Below are 17,453 nucleotides of genomic sequence, written 5' to 3'. Positions count from 1 at the left end.
TGTGCCACATTTCATTTGGCCGGAACGTATGTAGGCCTAGCTATGCCGTTGCATTGCAGTGTTGTGTGTGCTAATAGGTTTTGTACAAAGCTTCAGCATACCTGTGGGCTCGGCTTCGTGTGGATTGTGGACATGGTTATGCACATTTTTGCAGTTGCATCTAGCACGTCCCGCTTTCGACCAATACCCACCTAGGTAGGTAGGTACCTGCCTAACAACGGCCGACGGACGGTTCGCCAACCCACACTGCAATGATAATGAAAATCGCTTTTTTGTTTCTTTCTTCAATTTAAGCATTGCATGAATTATGGGGGGAGAGTAGGGAGTAATGAATATACTGAGCGAAACAGGCATCCCTTGTTCTCGGAGAATCAGTCTAATACAATGTATCCAATTTCTCGTCAAAATTGGATACATTGTATTAGACTGATGCAAATTTTGAATATCTGGTTCCTTCATGCTTAAACGATGTCAATTATGATAAATATCATGAACTCAAAGTTTGACGTGATTGGGAACATATTTGGCTGTGCAAACACCATTCAAAGTTTTTACGGAAAACTACTATGGAAATTTCTAGCTTTTTTGCTAAACCTTCTAAAATCTCGTCATAAACTATTGATGAGATCATACACACTTTCCTCACGTGAAATCAGCCAAGGTACAACTTTGACAAAAACAACATTTTGGATCAACTCCTGAATAATTAGTTATTACTTTTTTTTGTTACCATCATGCAGTAGGTACAACATAGTAGTCTGGAATACTTTGATTTATTCTTCCCGCCAGGAGCTCCATTGTTGCATTTGTTAAATTGTGTCCATTATGCCCTTATTTCCCCAGGTAAGTAGATGCATGTTTTGCATGCCATTGCAACACAACGATTGATTATGTCCGAGTATGAGTGAAACCTGGTTTCACCAGTGCCACTAACCACCGCCAACAACAACGAACAAACACGATGATGGGGTCCACCAGGGTTACCGAGTTTTGTACCTAGGTATGTTCTAGTCATTCAGAAATCGATGCTTGTTTGTAAATGATGGGGGGCAGAGGCAAAGGCGATAGTGTTGCTTTGTCAGTCAGTGGGCACGAACACTAATTCACTGTCATAAACAATTACGTGCGAAAATAGTTTGACGTCCAGTGCCACTGCATGGTGTGTGGTGATTTGGAGATTGATGGATGAGTTTTGAGTGAACTGGGTACGTAAAATTATTCGCGATTTGCGATCAACGTTTATGATAATAGATGTCAGATTGGGTTACGGATAGCATTCAATACGCTCTCAAGTGATTAGCAACATAGTGTAGCAGATTACTGGAAAATGATAATGATTTTAGAGTACTGATTTACATTACAAAACTAATGGATTTCTTTTCCGGAATCCACAGGTTTTCTAAGACAATAAACTGAAGAAATAAACAAACCCTACCTTTCTATTCTCAACCGCCTGATAATGTATGAAGCAAAGTCAAGAATTGAATTAAGGTTAGTTAATGTTGACTTTCAAAGTTTGGGAACAATATTGAATTAAGGTTTCAATCAATTTCTTTTTAAATTTACCTGCCTTATTAACATAACCCAACTTCCACCATTAACCAAAATAAACCTGAAGTATCATTATCTTAAAATTGTATACCATTACAGAAAACTATGTTTGCAAACCATATATGTTTGCGAAAGTGTCACATCCTCCATCCAAACTTTTCAGCGATGAAACGTTATTTTCTGAACCCTTCTCCCAGATGGCACACCTTCCCAGTGATAAAAACGTCTTAAATGGAAATTAGCAAACTGATCATTCGTTCCAAAGCGGCTCCTCCGCTATTTACAAGCTGATGAGTGCGTGTACATGTAATTGAAAAAACACGACCAACTAAATTAGTTTAACACATTTTAAACCCAGACGGAAGGAGTTCAACCGTGAAGCGAAAACCACCACCCGAAGGCGTGAAATAATTAAAAAGAAATTAATACTCAATTGTAAGCATTCATATATGGGAAACCGATAACGGAGCCGATTTGTTCTTTCTCAATTGAATTTATTTCCATTTTCAACAGGTGAGTAAAGCCATTTTTTTTTACTGTAATGCCGACTGCGGGTTTCTTGTGATGTCAGTAGAAACGCATCATCAAGGCTTGTCTAGGTTTTGTTAAAAAAAATTGCGCATCGAGACGTAGCCTGTGGCTGGTTCCTGTTTTGTACGCATGGCGAAACACTCTTACAAATGGGCTCAGTTCAATTCTTTAAACTGAAAGGATCGAGGTTCCTTTTTTATATGTTAATCAATTCAGAAATCGTTCCCAATAACAAGGAGCCTAATAATTTCTAAATCAATCTGTAAATCTTCTTCTAATATTTGAAATTATGATACCGACAATTTGAATTATGTTTTACGCAGAAGGTGGTTATGTTGTATGCTGCATCAATATTGATTGTGTTTCTAACTCTAATCTAACATGAGTATTAGAATTTTAAGCATGTATTCAATTCTTACCTTTTTGAATTCATCAAAGGTTTCAGTAGAATGTCATTATCACAGCATAAAATACTTCTAAAATCATTCAGGTTCTAACAAATACCTTATTTTACTGGAACCTTTAGTATACTAGCAGCAACACAAAACAATTGTAAGTAAAGTAAAACCCAGTTAAAATGTTCCTCTAACTAAAACAGTGATCGAAGGATGAATTTTTGAAATTTTACGGATCTGGCGCTTCAAAATCAGGAAATAATTTTAATTTTAGGTGATGCTAAACTTTTCAAGGTGCTGCAATATTCATTATGAATATTGTAATATATGGTTACATATATATGGTGGATAGCTTAGGTTCAGGTGAAAAAATACTTGAATATTCCTATTTATAACAATAAAGATATGTAAAGAATAACTTAGGAAATATTTAATCAAATGAGACCGATTCACATTTCTAATGTTTATTGGAAATCCAAACTGGCGTAGCAGTTATCGATCACAACTAAGAGTTTGAAATACATATTTTCATGCGCACCACGTTGTATAACATGAGAGTCATTGCAAGTGAAGATCTGCAAATGTTTTTTTTTCAACTTCCTATGCAAGGAAAAAAATTAGAAACAACGGTGCGCTACCTCGAAGGCAAACCGTGACCAATATGTGCCGGTCTGGCTTTCCAATTGAAAGTTTGATTAACATATGTAATATGTATAAGCCTCTCTAGTTGGGAATTTTCCATAAAGGAAATTGATTCCATAGTTTTCGCTGGAATTATAGCAGGACTCGTCAATTTGTCTGTCACTGCGGAACGTCATTTTGTCTCAAGCACCAAAACACCACCATTTTATTAATTTCGGGTTGCTGAATCTATTGCAGTTTTCGAAGACCGTCAGGGTAATAAATTTGACTAGTTCAGCCAGCTTGCTTGCAAGTTTCTCAGCTTGTATGGCAATTTATTCCCTCAATTTGCCAAAAAATCCAAAGTGTAAGTGTTAAAGAATATTTATTAACAGAGTTCATAGTACTTGCGATGCCTTGAAGTTATATTTTGTAGATGTATAAAATCAATACAAAGTCGATTCCATCATGATTTTATCGTGTAATTTCAACCAAATTATATCCTACTTAACAGATTTAATCCTATTTTGCATGCTTGATGGATTAGTGCATTTCAGAGAATGGCATCAGGTTCAACAACCCAAAATTTACTAGATACACATAATTTGATCATTGAAACACGCAAATATTTTTTTTCCATACGCGTTGGTTTTGCAGTTCAAGTTGTCCTTGGCCATACTTGTACATCATGAACGTGCAAATAGATCTGAAACCATCTCAAGGAGTCAGGTTTATTTTTATATGAAATTTTCGATCGAAATTTTCAGTTGCCAAAAACGGAATGGTGCCAAAATCGGAACCCATATTTTAAATTTTATTTTTCAGCTATTGGTTTTGAAAACATCAGTAGAATGTTATTACATAATCCTTATGGAATCATATGACATCGAGACTTCGGAACGGCAGTTTCCCGTAGGATTGTACTATGCTATGAATCTATAGCCCCGTAATGGTAATAGTGGCAAACGTTTTTCATACTTATTACGCCTAAACATCTTCAATTATTTTTTGGAAGCTTTATATACACTATTTGTTTGAATGGGCCTCGTAAAATCCATAATCGTAAAACTGTGTAGGAATACGAAAAAAATAATAAAATGTATTACTGCGTTCATACAAAGACGCATTTACAAAACAATAGAGTTGAGTATTGCAAATCGGCATATCTTTTTTTTAGTTTGATGAACATTAGAAATCAGTTTAACTTTTAGACTCAAGCAAAAAAATTTACAAAATTCAGTATGTTTAGAATTGCTCCTTTAATCTACGTTTCTGATGAAGTTATGCATTTAACAATGAATGATTGATTGCAGTCAAAAGGGCAAACATAAACATGAGGTGATCCATAAATGTGGCTAATAATTTTGTAGAATATCTTTTTTACTTGAAATGAGCTATAATTGAGCTTGATATATGTTTTACATTTACCTTATGAGATTAACAGAAATTTACAGGATCCCGCTATGAAACCTCAAGAGCCTGATCAGAATCTTCAGGTGCTCGTACAAGAAAACGCTAGGACTCTGAAGCATTTTGCTTGAAATCCGTAGGATCTCGCCTAGAATTCTCAGGATCCCGCTAAAGATTTTGCTAGGAATTAGCATATTTGATTTCCGCTGCGTTATTGCTGCAAATTCTCAAGCCTTCGATGAAAATATTCAAAAGTTCATTATAATTCGGCTACGACTAGCGCTCCTCAAATTCCTCTAGAAACCTTATCAAAATCACTGAAAATTACGGGATGCCCTAGCAATCTTAGGAGTTTATTAGGAATCGCCAGATTTTTGACATAATCCCTAATAATCAATTAAACATTCTCAAAATCCCGCTAGAAACTCTCAGTGTCCGCTAGAAATCAAGAATCCGTTAAAATTTCAGAGAATTTTACCAAAACCGAGAATCTCCAATCTCATAGACCCAGCTCGTAAAAAACATTTTGATTATGTTCAGTCACGTATCCTTGATTAAAAATCTTGTAGGTATAGAATTCTGCAGCGTCTCTAAAGAAATCTAATGTCTTACAGGAACTCTTACAAAGAGGGAACGTAGCTCTAAATAGTTGACACAGATAAAAAGTTAAAACACTGTCAATCGTTTTTATCGAAAGCTTCAATGATATTATTGAGAAAACAGTGTAGTTTGGACTGTGTTCGCATTTGTCATGCCGCCAGTGAAAAAATAATATCAAATGTGGTAAATTTTGCACTCTTTTCATGGATTGGCACTTCTGCCGTTCTATTCAATAACGCAATTTATTTAATGCAATTCCTTAAAAGTTGTGATACACGACATTTTGTTGTATTTATATCTATTACCGCGGTGTGTTTTAACAAACGCAATGTATGTAAATCCATAATAATGAGCCAAAAGTTAAGTGGTTTGGTCATTCATTATGAATGCCTTAAAAAAAAAATATTGGTATCTAGTTGAGATACTAGTGGAGATTATTGGCCTCATGAAGCGTTGCGAATGCATGATCAATTACCATCCCGAAGTAAATAAGCCCTTAGTAGTTGGTGAGATTTTAGGGAATATCGACAAAAATGGAGCTATAGAATATAATCGTTGTGTAGTTGACCTGTTATTCAAATAAATAAAGCAACAGATACGAAAATATTTAAAAAAAAACTTTACAAATTTCAAAGGTATTCAAAAATGTTGCAAAAACGAATCCATTTTTCTTGCCAAAATCGGGGGGTGCCAAAAACGGAGCATGCCATATACGGAATCTCTCTGTACCTTACGCTGGGGTAGTTTTCAAAGCTTGTCAAACGCAATTCTGAATATCCTCTCGTATTTCTGTTTGATGACATGATGACTAGTATTTGCCTTTTCTTCAAATTCACTCAACCTGATTTGGAACAAAAAGACAAATTTTTTCAACAAAAGTATAAGAACTATCTAGAAAGTTAATATATACAATAAGACCATATTAAGAACGGCGGGTTGAGAATGTTTCAGGCCAGGATATTCTCAAATGTTGTGTTGTGTTATTGAAATCGATTATATTGATAAGCTTGAAAATTGAACATGTAATTGTAAAAATTTATTGCTTGCGTAACAATCTCTGCATGTTCACATTTTCAAAGTAAACTGAACGTTGAAAGCTTTTTCACATTGTCAACACTTTATGCAGTTAATTATTTATTAGAACAAGTCAATAGCGATGAAAAAAGTTATGGATTCGGAAAACGGGAGGAACTTTTGAGGGCAGTTGATGTCTCCTGAATAAAAAAAACTAGGATCACTTCTGCATAATTTCAGAAAGAGAAAAGTTGTCTTGATTTCCTTGAATTGAAAGTGTAATAAAAAATAAGCAATTAAATTGAAAAATAAAAACATAAATACTCAAAGAATTTGTTAGGAAATTCTTTGGAAACTTTCGGATTTTGTTTTTTTTTATTAACTGCCTGCCACCATATCAAAGTGGGCCCGGGATTTTGAAGAGGGGGAGGCAACAAGTCAAAGTCAAATTTGTATCGACCTTATTCTCTGCAATAATCTTTAGGTTTTATAGAAGGAAATTTCTAAAAAGTATTGAGAAAAAATAATCTAAAAACTTTCTAAAATAAGTGAAAATTTGTGCAGCTAAATTCTTTAGTTAACGTATTAAAATAGCCGTGGACATAAATTTCAACCTGGGACAACTGGGGACAAAGAAGTGTGGGATGCGTCAAATTTCGATGAGAAACATTTTTTTTTCAGTGTAGTTCTCACATGAACCTGAACCAAACTACGAATTTTCATTTTATTTTTCTTGTATAGCTTATTCAGTAAACTTTCGAATCCTTTGTAAAGGTCTGTATAAAATATTGCGATTATGAAGTATATTTTAATCATCACATGCCTTGTGTTTGTGTGCCAAACTCTAACTTTGACATACTGTATCAATGAAAACACAAGATCTTGCTCAGATATTCCAGGGATATCTTAATAGAAGGGTTAACTGTGGACTGATGTTCAAGAAAAACCTATCAGAACAAGTCATTTCATCTATGAAATATAAGAGTTTTGTTGTAATCCACTGGTCGGGGTTTTGATAACAAATGTAACTCCATTTTTGCGTTGTATTGCATAAACATGCCGATATATCGGTACAATCATTCTTGAATCCCACTATCAGATTTCATGCAGTGTTCACACATGATAGTTTTTGCACTCATTATCAAGGTACCTTCAAAACTGAAAAAGAACTCTGGATCACCGTTATCCGGGGTAACATCTGTCAGTTTTTTTTTATGTTTTGAGCATTGTTCATTTTTAAATCCAAAAATTGAAGGTTTTATATCTTTGAAACAAGCGCAAGCTCCAAAAGTTTAATTATAGATAAAGTTTTTTATTTTATTAAGGTCTTTGACATGTTTCAGTTATGTTTAAAATTTATTTTTATTTTTTGCATTTTTGGAGTAACAATGATCACTCATATGAAGAGTGTTTATTGGGGTTTGTAAATAAAGTAAATACAATTGGTTCCGTAATGTCTTATACCGCTTGAGCCTATGAAAAATCAGTCTATTGTGAAAGACTTTGACGGCATGTTAATGCATGTCATTGAAATCATTTGTACATGCTTACCGGTATTAGAATGCCTAATAAATCAATTTAAAATTAGTGGTTTTGATAGTTACACTTCAAAAAGGGCGTAACTCAAAATGTCAACTATCTTCTTATTCAAAACTCCACCTATAAGTTACGAATAATCAAAAACACCTACTTTAAATCAAATTTTGATGATTTATTTCTTCTGATAATCACGGCCAATAAAAATCCGTTTAAATATCTCAGATTTTCTTTGAATTTGTGGACTTATACAATAAAAAGGGCGTAACTTCAAAACCGGCCCTGCGTTTTTTTTTCGTTTTTTCGCCCAGACATGTAGCTTAGCTATAGAAAACGACTGGTGAACACAGATTTGATGTAGATTTTTTCTGATAATAAAGGTCAGGGGAGCACCGTGAAAGGCCTCTTCATCCGAGTAAGACGTAGTGTAAGATTTCGTACAAGATCTGTATTATCTAAGATGTTCAAGCAAAAATGAACCATCAACTGTAGAATATGCCTTCATTTTTTGTATGCCTTCATGCCTTCATTATATGCCTTCATTTACAATTATTAATTTGTTACACTGGATTGAATGTATGATAAAAGTATATTATTGAATATATTCAAAAGTTTTTTTCAAGAAACATTGAATTTTCGTAAGATTTTATTTCATATTTAAGAATAAATGATTTTTTGGGAAATGGAAAGTTAGTTTGTCTATTATACCTTTGATACCTTATACCCTGAGAGAGACTCGCGAAGAGGAAAAATATCAACGTCATTTGCAGCCCAGATTTCGCTGTCATGAAACGTCAAATGCAGCCCACCATTTTTTTAAATCTGCAAAGGTGAAAAGTATTGTATTCACAATAAACTGTTATTAAAAACCTCAGTCGACGGAGCAGTTTTTTCCAAAGTTGCTGATAAATCTAAACAAGATTAGTTATTTCTAATGTCTGCTACGTTTGCTGGCATGAAATTTCACTCAAAAGGCTATTTATGATTCGATGTGATGCAAACGCAATCATTTTTTGCTGAGAGGTTCATGTGAGAGTTTGAACGGCTTGCGCATGGTTGGCATAAACATAAAGTGGAATAAGAAAAAAACTCAGCAATCACAGAAAAAGAAGACCGTCTTCGCGAGTCTCGTCTCAGCTTATACCTATAACTTATGCATGAAGTTTGTGATATAAATTTTAAAACAAACTAAGCAAAAATTATACAAAATAATGCAACATTTTTCATAATTATAGTTTGAATTCGAAACCAAAAAAAATATATGGGTTTCATTTAGACTGAAAGTTTATTTAACTGTTTTAGGAACAGTTCTGTTAGTCGGAAAAACGCTCTTCAATAAAAACTCCATGTTTGATTCTAGATTCCCGCAAAGGCTGATCTGTCAAGCAAATTTAGATATTTTTAAAAAATATATTACACAGCGATAAAAGAGCAGATTGTTTGGGAGCTTTCTGCAGAAATATAAATTACACTTATTTTCATTATTACCAATATTGATTTATGGATTTGTTTTGTTAATGTGATAGGTGGAAGTAAAGCTTCTGCCTTAAGTCTGAAAAGGGGCCACCCGAATTATCAAAGACACCCTATTGTAAAAGATTCGTTAGTGAATCATATTATACGATCGAATTTCACGTAGTAACACAGCGTAACATCAAGGATTAAATTACACGGCGTAACAAAAATTCATTTTGCGTGTCTCAAGGATCAAATTATGTGTCTCTAGTAGAATAGCGAATAAATTGCCATACAAGCTGGCAAACTGAAATAGTCAAATTTTGTATTGTCAACAGTCAATATCTGAAAAACGTGCTATGTAATTTAAATAAAAACGGCAATGGATTCAGCAGCCCTTAATTTAGTTAAAAGTGGTACTCTGGGGCTTAAGACAAAATCGTGTTCCGCAGTGTTATGTGATTCTAGTAGACTTGGAAAGCCAAAATTGTAAAAAACACCAGTTTTATTGACGTTTACAAGAGATTTGAACAAGAATTTATCAAACTTTTTAGTGATATAATCTAACAAGCATGCAAAACAGGACTTCATTTTCAATTTAAGATGGAATTGGGTTTAATTACACGTTTAAATAAAAATTAAATGGACACTGACAACATGTTTTCAGTGTTCTTACAAAATTCGTCGTTTCTTTTAAGGTGTTCGGTCATTTGGCCGAACGCCATTAGCACGAATGCCATTTGGCCGAACGCCATTTGTCCGAATGCCATTTGGGCAAACTGGTCGTTTGGCTGAATCACGAACAAAAAAATACAATCAAATTGCTTCAACGCTGATGAGTAGGGTTCAAAAGTGTGGGCCAATAACTGATCAGCTAATTAATTTGCCGATTTTTATGATTTGGCCGAACGTCATGTTTTTTGCTTTATTAGTGCTTCATAAAAAGAATTCAGGACGAAGTTGTGAACTCGCGTCAAGACTCTAATCTAATAATTGATTTGTTTCTGGGTTACCTACGGTATGCTAGGGTTTAAAGTGATTTTCGTCAGAAAATTTTCCTTCTCTTAAACATAGGCTATCCTTTCAATTTGTACTGGTTTCATAACCATTCAAAATAATTAAGCTTATTTTTAATTGGGAATTTTACCTTCTTCAATTCTTTGTAGTTATACTGATAAAATAGTTTTTTGATTTACACACGTTTGAATTTTTATAACAGATTTTTCCTTCTTTTGATCATAGGCTGTTCTTACATATTTGAATATTGTTCGTAGTCTAGTGGAATTATGGATTATAATACGCTCATTAAAAGTATTGTTAAAAACATATTTTTTTTAACGCAAGGGTTAATTATGTTATTCTCCTCCAAGATTAATTCCGTTGTGAGAAGACGAAGCTTAAACCCTTGGTTACTATAACTATGAATTAATATACTTAGTACGATTCGAAGCATCAAAGCAAACCGATGCTACAGAAGAACGAATAAGTCATAAACCATTTTAGTTACTGTGTAAAGCTGATTACAAATGCACTGCGAAAACCACTGCTGACAGCTATGACCGCTAGCAAAAAGTGAAATAATTGCTTACATTTAGGATTTTCTTTTTTAGCATTGACAGTATGCTAACTTTAGTTCACTATTGTTTTCAATTTCGACCAAACGACGTGCGGCCAAATGACCCGGAACTGTTGATAAATATTGTTTAACACATGAGGTTTCAATTCTGGGGCAAATAAGACAAATAAATTGCCAAACGGGCTGTTGAACTTGCATGCAAGATGTCAGAAATCGTCAAATTCTGCATGTTTAACAGCCAATACCTCAAAAATTCGACGTGCTATGAAATCCCGATCGACTTTAAAACGGTTCGTTTTGGAATACCGTTTGATTTTTTCGCTTTTCGTAAAATTGCCAAGTGTAGACATACACGATTCGTTGTTGGCTGCATAAAACTGTTGGACGTATTTGCCCAGGAAACATTGGTAGCTAAATTATTGTTTAGTCAGTCGAAAAAAGGCTGCGTTAACAGCATTTTATAAGCGGTTTCTTCACCACCACTTAGTGCTTAAACCTAGTTTAATCATATGGGTAAGCGTGGTTTACGGCTTAAGCGAATGTGAACAAATCGGCCCTTAGATAAATGAGCTACCAATGTTACTAGGGTCGATACTAATCGTTACAAATCGAACGGACACTGTTCATCAATTGACATAAATTTTGCGGATACATTCTTCAGTAACTACCCAAGCAAAATTGAATAACAACCATAAAACATATCAAAAACAAGTTTTATTATCATAAATTCAGTTTGTTATTTTATGTAATCAATGGCAAGACTCTCGTTTTCGACGGATTTTGCTCTGTCAGATAGTTCAGTAAATTACATTGAGCCTGTTATGCAACCCTTACTACCAGAGATACCAAGTTTTACAGAACAGTGAGACAGGATATGTTTGTACTGTAAATACATAAGATTCATCTTAATTCGTGCAACTGACTTTACTTGACAAGTTTGTTTTTATCTTAGTCATTATTTCGATCATGAGTGAACTTTTAAAGTAATTGTGAAATTATTCATTCCAAAATCTTAACAATTGCTTCAAGATGTAACATATTTAGGAACGAGCTTGTAGCGTAAAATATATAGAAAATAAAAAAATACAACTGATATTTGATAGACAGTTTTTCATAACAATGCTTGAGTTTTTAACTGAACCTTTTGTTTCAAATTGTAGCGATTTATCATTGAGTTTTTGATCTTATATATAATGTATTTAGCCTGTTTCATGGGACGACTCACATTTGCATAGCATATTTGTTCTATACCCAACAAACATTTTCGTTGAATAAGAGTTGAACAAATCACTCTCAAGCATACTTTGGCTGAATAAACGGTTATTCAGCTACTAATGTTACTTGGGTAAGATTTGAACGTTCCATGTAAACGTGTTATTGCTGTACTCGTCAACTCGACCTAACCCCTTTTTGCATTACAAAATTCAAGTTAAACAAATGCTCATCAATCATTAGCGAAAACTATTGCCATACCATAATCATGTCGTCGCAAAGTTGTCCGCGCCTTTCGTCGTTGTTCCCGGTCCGATGAAAGTCCAGAGCAAGCTCCTTCCGGGAATTGAACCGGTGAGTTTCAACGCGCTTTCAAGCGCTTTAGGATTCACACTAATGAACGAAAATCTAGTCGAGGGGGGATCAGGAGGAGGCTTTCGATAACACACTCACAGCACTAGCACACACCTTCCTCAAAAGGGGGGTTCGCGTAGATTTTTCGGGTTTGGGTTGATATGTTTAGCCAGTATCCACCGCAATACGGTTCACGGTTCACTTGGCGACGACCCCGGTGCAACTTTTCTCAGAAGTTCACTGCCTGGCCGGATTTCTTCGTTTTCACTGCGATTGTGGTTGAAACCAAATTTGACACTTTTGAATTGGGTTGTTTCTTCTGGGGCGTGATTTATTTTTTAGCGAACGGAACAAAAGCTTTCACGGGACTACTTTCAAAAGGCACATCGAAGTATCACAATTTTCCTGGAATTTTCGCGATTCAGTTGTAAAAATGCTAATTGAACTAATAACGGGACTACGGATGTTACACTGTACACAGGATCTGGTGAACGAACGTTATTGAGCTAATTTATTTTTGAGAGGAGAGTTCCGGCCGACTGTAAGGCAGAGTTTTGCTTCAAGGGATTGCGGAATGGAACTACGGAATTATCACACGGTTGCTTCGCCGGAGGACGAAGAGTAGAGCGAGTTTTCAAATGTTGGTAATTGCACCAGTTTTGCTTGCATTTAACTTTGGTGCCAGCAGGATTTCGTTGGAACAATTGAAATAATGCGATAATAGTGGATAATTCAATCTAGCTACAGTTTCAGATCGTTATTATAATTAGGTGTCACTTCTGGAACGATCACTTCACGAGTCGGTTCTACAGTTTTGATTTGGTTCAGTCACGATTTGTCTGTTTTACTTTTAGAGTTTGCAATGCAGCAGCAGCTACGGCAAATGCTTCAGGATGTGGTGTTTTCCGATTGCACAATACCGCACTTGTTGGCGTTCATAGCCGTAATCCGTCCGAGGAGATGGTGGTAATTTGATAAAATCAGTTCGATATGGATCCGATTGGCAAACACTTCGCGGCGATGTGGAAGAATGTGCGATTGCTGAGTTGCACACAGTTGAAGAACATCCACGGCAGAAGCGGTAGCGATAATCACTGACAAACAGAGAAACTCCGAAAACACTTGTCAGCGGTAGGAATTCGCGCGCGCCCCTGCTGGTAAGTTGTGTGCTACTCTACAAGAAGCAACAAGAGGCCACGTACCACGAGTTGGCAGTCAGCAGAAGCACCCAAAAGCACAGCCGAGAGAGAGATCGAAACAAACGAAGGCCCTTCTCGCTGAAGGAGAGCGCAGTGGAATTGGTCTGCGCAATCGATAGATTGGAACTGGTGGGTTTCAGGTGAAGCTTCAGGGTATTCGGCGCCCGTAAAGTTTTCCCTGCATCCCTGCACACACATTCATGCCCACGACTCGCTCACTACTTCTATACATTCGTAGCAGAAGAGACGAAGGGAAAGACACCACAAACAGCAGCATCAGTGGCAGTTCGGCAGGGCACATTTACCCAGCAGATATACAACCAATACTACCATGAAGCCACCTCCGGCCTTACGGCCTTTACCGGTGTCCACCACCCCGCAGAACCCCTAACCGACCACCCGATCCAACGCACAATACACCATAGGAATACGCCTCTGGAAACGCCTACTCTCCCCACTCACTCGGAGAACATAGCCCGAGCATGTTGGCTTGTGCGATGCTATCTCTGTCCGAAGGAAGTTCCGTTTCTCTCACTCCACCACTGAACAGAATCCGTACAACACCGAAAGGCATTTGCAAACGGTAGAGCAGAGGTTGTCTCTTTCGTGGCCCTAATCCGACGGCGGTAGCCTGTAATAAGTCCCCACAGCATGAGAGCATACAAAGCGGCATAGCCCGAACGAACCGCGACGAGAGATACGATGATGATGATGACTGCGGTGCGTTTTATGCTGTCCGGCGACATATTATTGCCTGGCGTCTATGTACGTTTCGGTAGGTGACGGTACGCAGCGAGCGGTCTAGGGGCATCGCCGTCTTCAATTTGGTTCGGTGCTGGGTTGGTGGAAAACCGGAGAACGAGTTTTGCGCTTCGGTGCGAGAGAGTATAGTTTCATGCCATGTGGGATTGGGTGCATGCTCGGTGAGTTGTTGTTCGATGTGATTAGATTTGCCTTTATGCAACAGTCGACTCTCCAAAAGTTTACAATCGATGCATTCAAATTCCCATTCATCGTGCTATCCTTAATCGATGTATTGATTACTCGATGTCTTCACTAGTCGATGGTAAAGGTAAAACTTATCTACATAGGGAAAGTGTACCAGTTATGGCCATAGTGGTTCCCTATTTGGCCATATGTGAAATTTTGGTAACTTTCACATTTTAAATCTTTTTGGATGTTTTAACATCAAGATATATCTTGAATCTAACTACTACAACAAACAAAAATTTTCAAAATTTGAAGACATTGAAGTAATCACGTATGGCGAATTAGGGAACCACTATGTCCATAACTGGTACACCTACCCTAATTAGATATATATTCAAATATTCTTCTTTTTTGGCGAAAATTAGATTACTTATTTTTGTAAATCAATTGAGACTTGCAAATTGTAATGTCATTAGAAAATATGGAATTGATTGTCAGTAAAGAAAAACGATTTTCGAACACTTATAAACAAGCTGTCAGAAAATATTTTCTAAAATATTATCAACAAAAATAACTTACAAAAAGGATTTTAAAAGCATTGGAAATACAGTAGTCCGAAGTGAAATTGAACAGCTTTTGGATATTTACTAAGAAATTCATTTGTAAATGCAAATGTAGCAAAATTTATATTTTTTAAAACAAGTACCGGTACCCATCGCACGTGACTAAATACTGAATTTTGTTTTTCGGAAGTTTCAAGCATGATTACAAGTCATTTACTTTTTGAGTTATTTATTATAAATAAAATTTTTCATTATAATATATGGTGTTTTCACCTTGAACTGTGGAATACGCTTAAATGTACAACATTGAAAACCAAAATTCTACATTATCGATTGTTATTTATCAATTTTACTAAATTGAAAATGTTTAATGAAAGTTTTGACAATTAATTCGTTTTTGGTGATGCTAATTCTAGATCTAGATGATCGTCTTCATTCATCAGCGGTTCTTTGGCCAAGTGGGAAAGTGCGAAGCTCATAAAAAGTATACGAAAAGCCTCGCACTTAAACGCATGGGAATCAATGTTCATCAGCAATAACCTAGGAACGCTGATGAATGAGGACGATCCTCCGATCGTTTCGTGTCTGTTCGATCTGGTAAACACGACAGTTCAGTAGCAGTTTTTCTCTTCGGACTTGTACGAGCAACGTACAAAATGCAATCAGTCGGACATTGCCCCGTAGATGGGCTACATCGCATCCAAAACCGGTCGACATAAAGGTAATCTTTAAGTTCTTTTTGACGGTAGAAAAAACTAAAAGTGTTGTGTTCTGTCTCGCGTCGCATTTCGTGAATACTATCAGTAAAGCCATATATTTTCATAAGGATTCATATTAATCTGGAATATTAATAAGCCAATTGACCATAAGTAGAGAAACGTATCCTGTTGCCGATACTTAAGATTCACTTCAGCAATTTTTTCCTACAGTTTAAAGTATGATTTCCGTATTCCAAAATCGTACCAACGTCCGATAGCTTCAAGACCCGGAATTGAAAAAAAAAAATAAGATATCGACGAGCCTCTCCGAATGCTTCTCTCAGATCAAGATCAGTAGTTCATTATGAAGAACGATGACATTTTGAAGGAATGATACATTTAACAAATCATTATGTCACATAGTTGTGCAATGAAATATCTTGTGGAGAACTTATTCAAAGAATGAATTGATTTTGAAAAAATAATAAATTCACAAAAACTAAATACAGTCAGTGACATAAGTTAGTATCCAAATGCTGTTTTTCCATACAAAATGCTCAAGTTTGGGGTGCTGTATCTCAGCTTCTGGTAATCTGAATTGACTGAAATTTGGATGACGAACTACAAACAACTTGAAATTTTTTGGAATTAATACATTGCAGTCATTTTCCTTAGAGTTTCAAAGGGTTGTTCAAAGACAAAAGTACACAACCGAGAGACTTTTGTATTTAATTAGAAAACGGTAAGTTGTGGGAAGTTGGTCTGCTTCATAAAGTTGTTCAATTTCAGAAGTCACGCAAATTTGCGGAACACACCAACTTCCCAAGACTTACTTAGCAAATTTTTCTGGCTTATTTTTTAACGTAGAATCAGAATATGTAAGAAACAGGATACCCCTAAACAAGCCAGATTTGCAGATTTCCCTTAAGAACAATTCAAACTTCATCATTTTTATCTCAGAAACCTTGATGTACTCGACGAAAGCGTTTGATTTCCAAATCACAAATTTAATTTAACGAAGTATCATCCGCAAAGCAAACAAATTTAATAGATCTGTTTAAAATCGTTCAGCATAGCATAGACTGCCTGTATATGTCAATGGCTGCTACTCCGTGATTGATAGGAACTGGTAAGAGTTGCACTACGATCAAAATTAATAATGAATACACTCGAAGTGCAATTTTAGCAGATCCAATATTATTGATCACTAACGGCACCGGGCAAGTCTTTACAGTCAGTTGGGATGGGGATGAATGTTAGGGTGTAACGATTATTGCTTCTAGAGACAGAGAATAGCTGTGCATCTCCACAATCACCACGGGAAGGATGTTCATTAGTGAGGGAGGAAAAGATCTGGGAGTCACCTTTGGCTGGTGATGCGATCCATGGAAAAGGGGGAAATATACGATTTTACTTAAAGTTAGTTTTGTATTATTGTCTCGAGAAGTTTTTGATAGAAGATTTAAAAAATACGTCAACATCTATAATGTCGAACCATTAAAAAAAATATTATCAAAGGCGAAAACAGAAAAATATATGTATGTATTTAAGTTATAGAAAACAGGAATAATGCCGACACTTGTAGTGAGAAATTATACATACATTGTTTGAAAATAACATATGAGTTTTACTGTGTATTTTTGTCTCGAAATGAAAAGTTTTTGGTAAAATTAAAAAAAAAACATGTCAACATTCATAATGTCGAACAATTCAAAAGATATTTTAAGTAATGTCAAGGATATAAAAATATATGTATAATGGAATTGTATAAAACAGGCATAGAGCCGACACTTGTAACGACGAATCAT

The 17,453-nt window shown here is 35.8% G+C and overlaps 1 protein-coding gene across 4 annotated transcripts in view; it reads right to left on the bottom strand.

Moving 5' to 3' along the window:
* The window catches only part of LOC5568514 (transcription factor AP-2-epsilon), a 213,147-nt gene extending 198,762 nt beyond the window's left edge, over positions 1–14,385 (bottom strand). For 2 of the 4 annotated variants that reach the window (XM_021850497.1, XM_021850496.1), the window contains exon 1: positions 12,163–14,385. Coding sequence is in view for 2 of the 4 variants with exons in the window: in XM_021850498.1 (XP_021706190.1) it covers positions 12,163–12,171 (9 nt within the window). In the remaining 2 variants the exon portion in view is untranslated. The remainder of the gene's footprint in view (positions 1–12,162) is intronic. The other 2 variants (XM_021850498.1, XM_021850499.1) reach the window with 2 other exon arrangements.
* Between the last annotated feature and the right edge of the window lie 3,068 nt (positions 14,386–17,453).

Source organism: Aedes aegypti, chromosome 3 (genome assembly GCF_002204515.2).
Source record: "Aedes aegypti strain LVP_AGWG chromosome 3, AaegL5.0 Primary Assembly, whole genome shotgun sequence".
NCBI classification, from domain to species: domain Eukaryota; kingdom Metazoa; phylum Arthropoda; class Insecta; order Diptera; family Culicidae; genus Aedes; species Aedes aegypti.
Note: the sequence above shows the minus strand (reverse complement) of the source record. Positions and strands in the feature narration are given on the sequence as shown.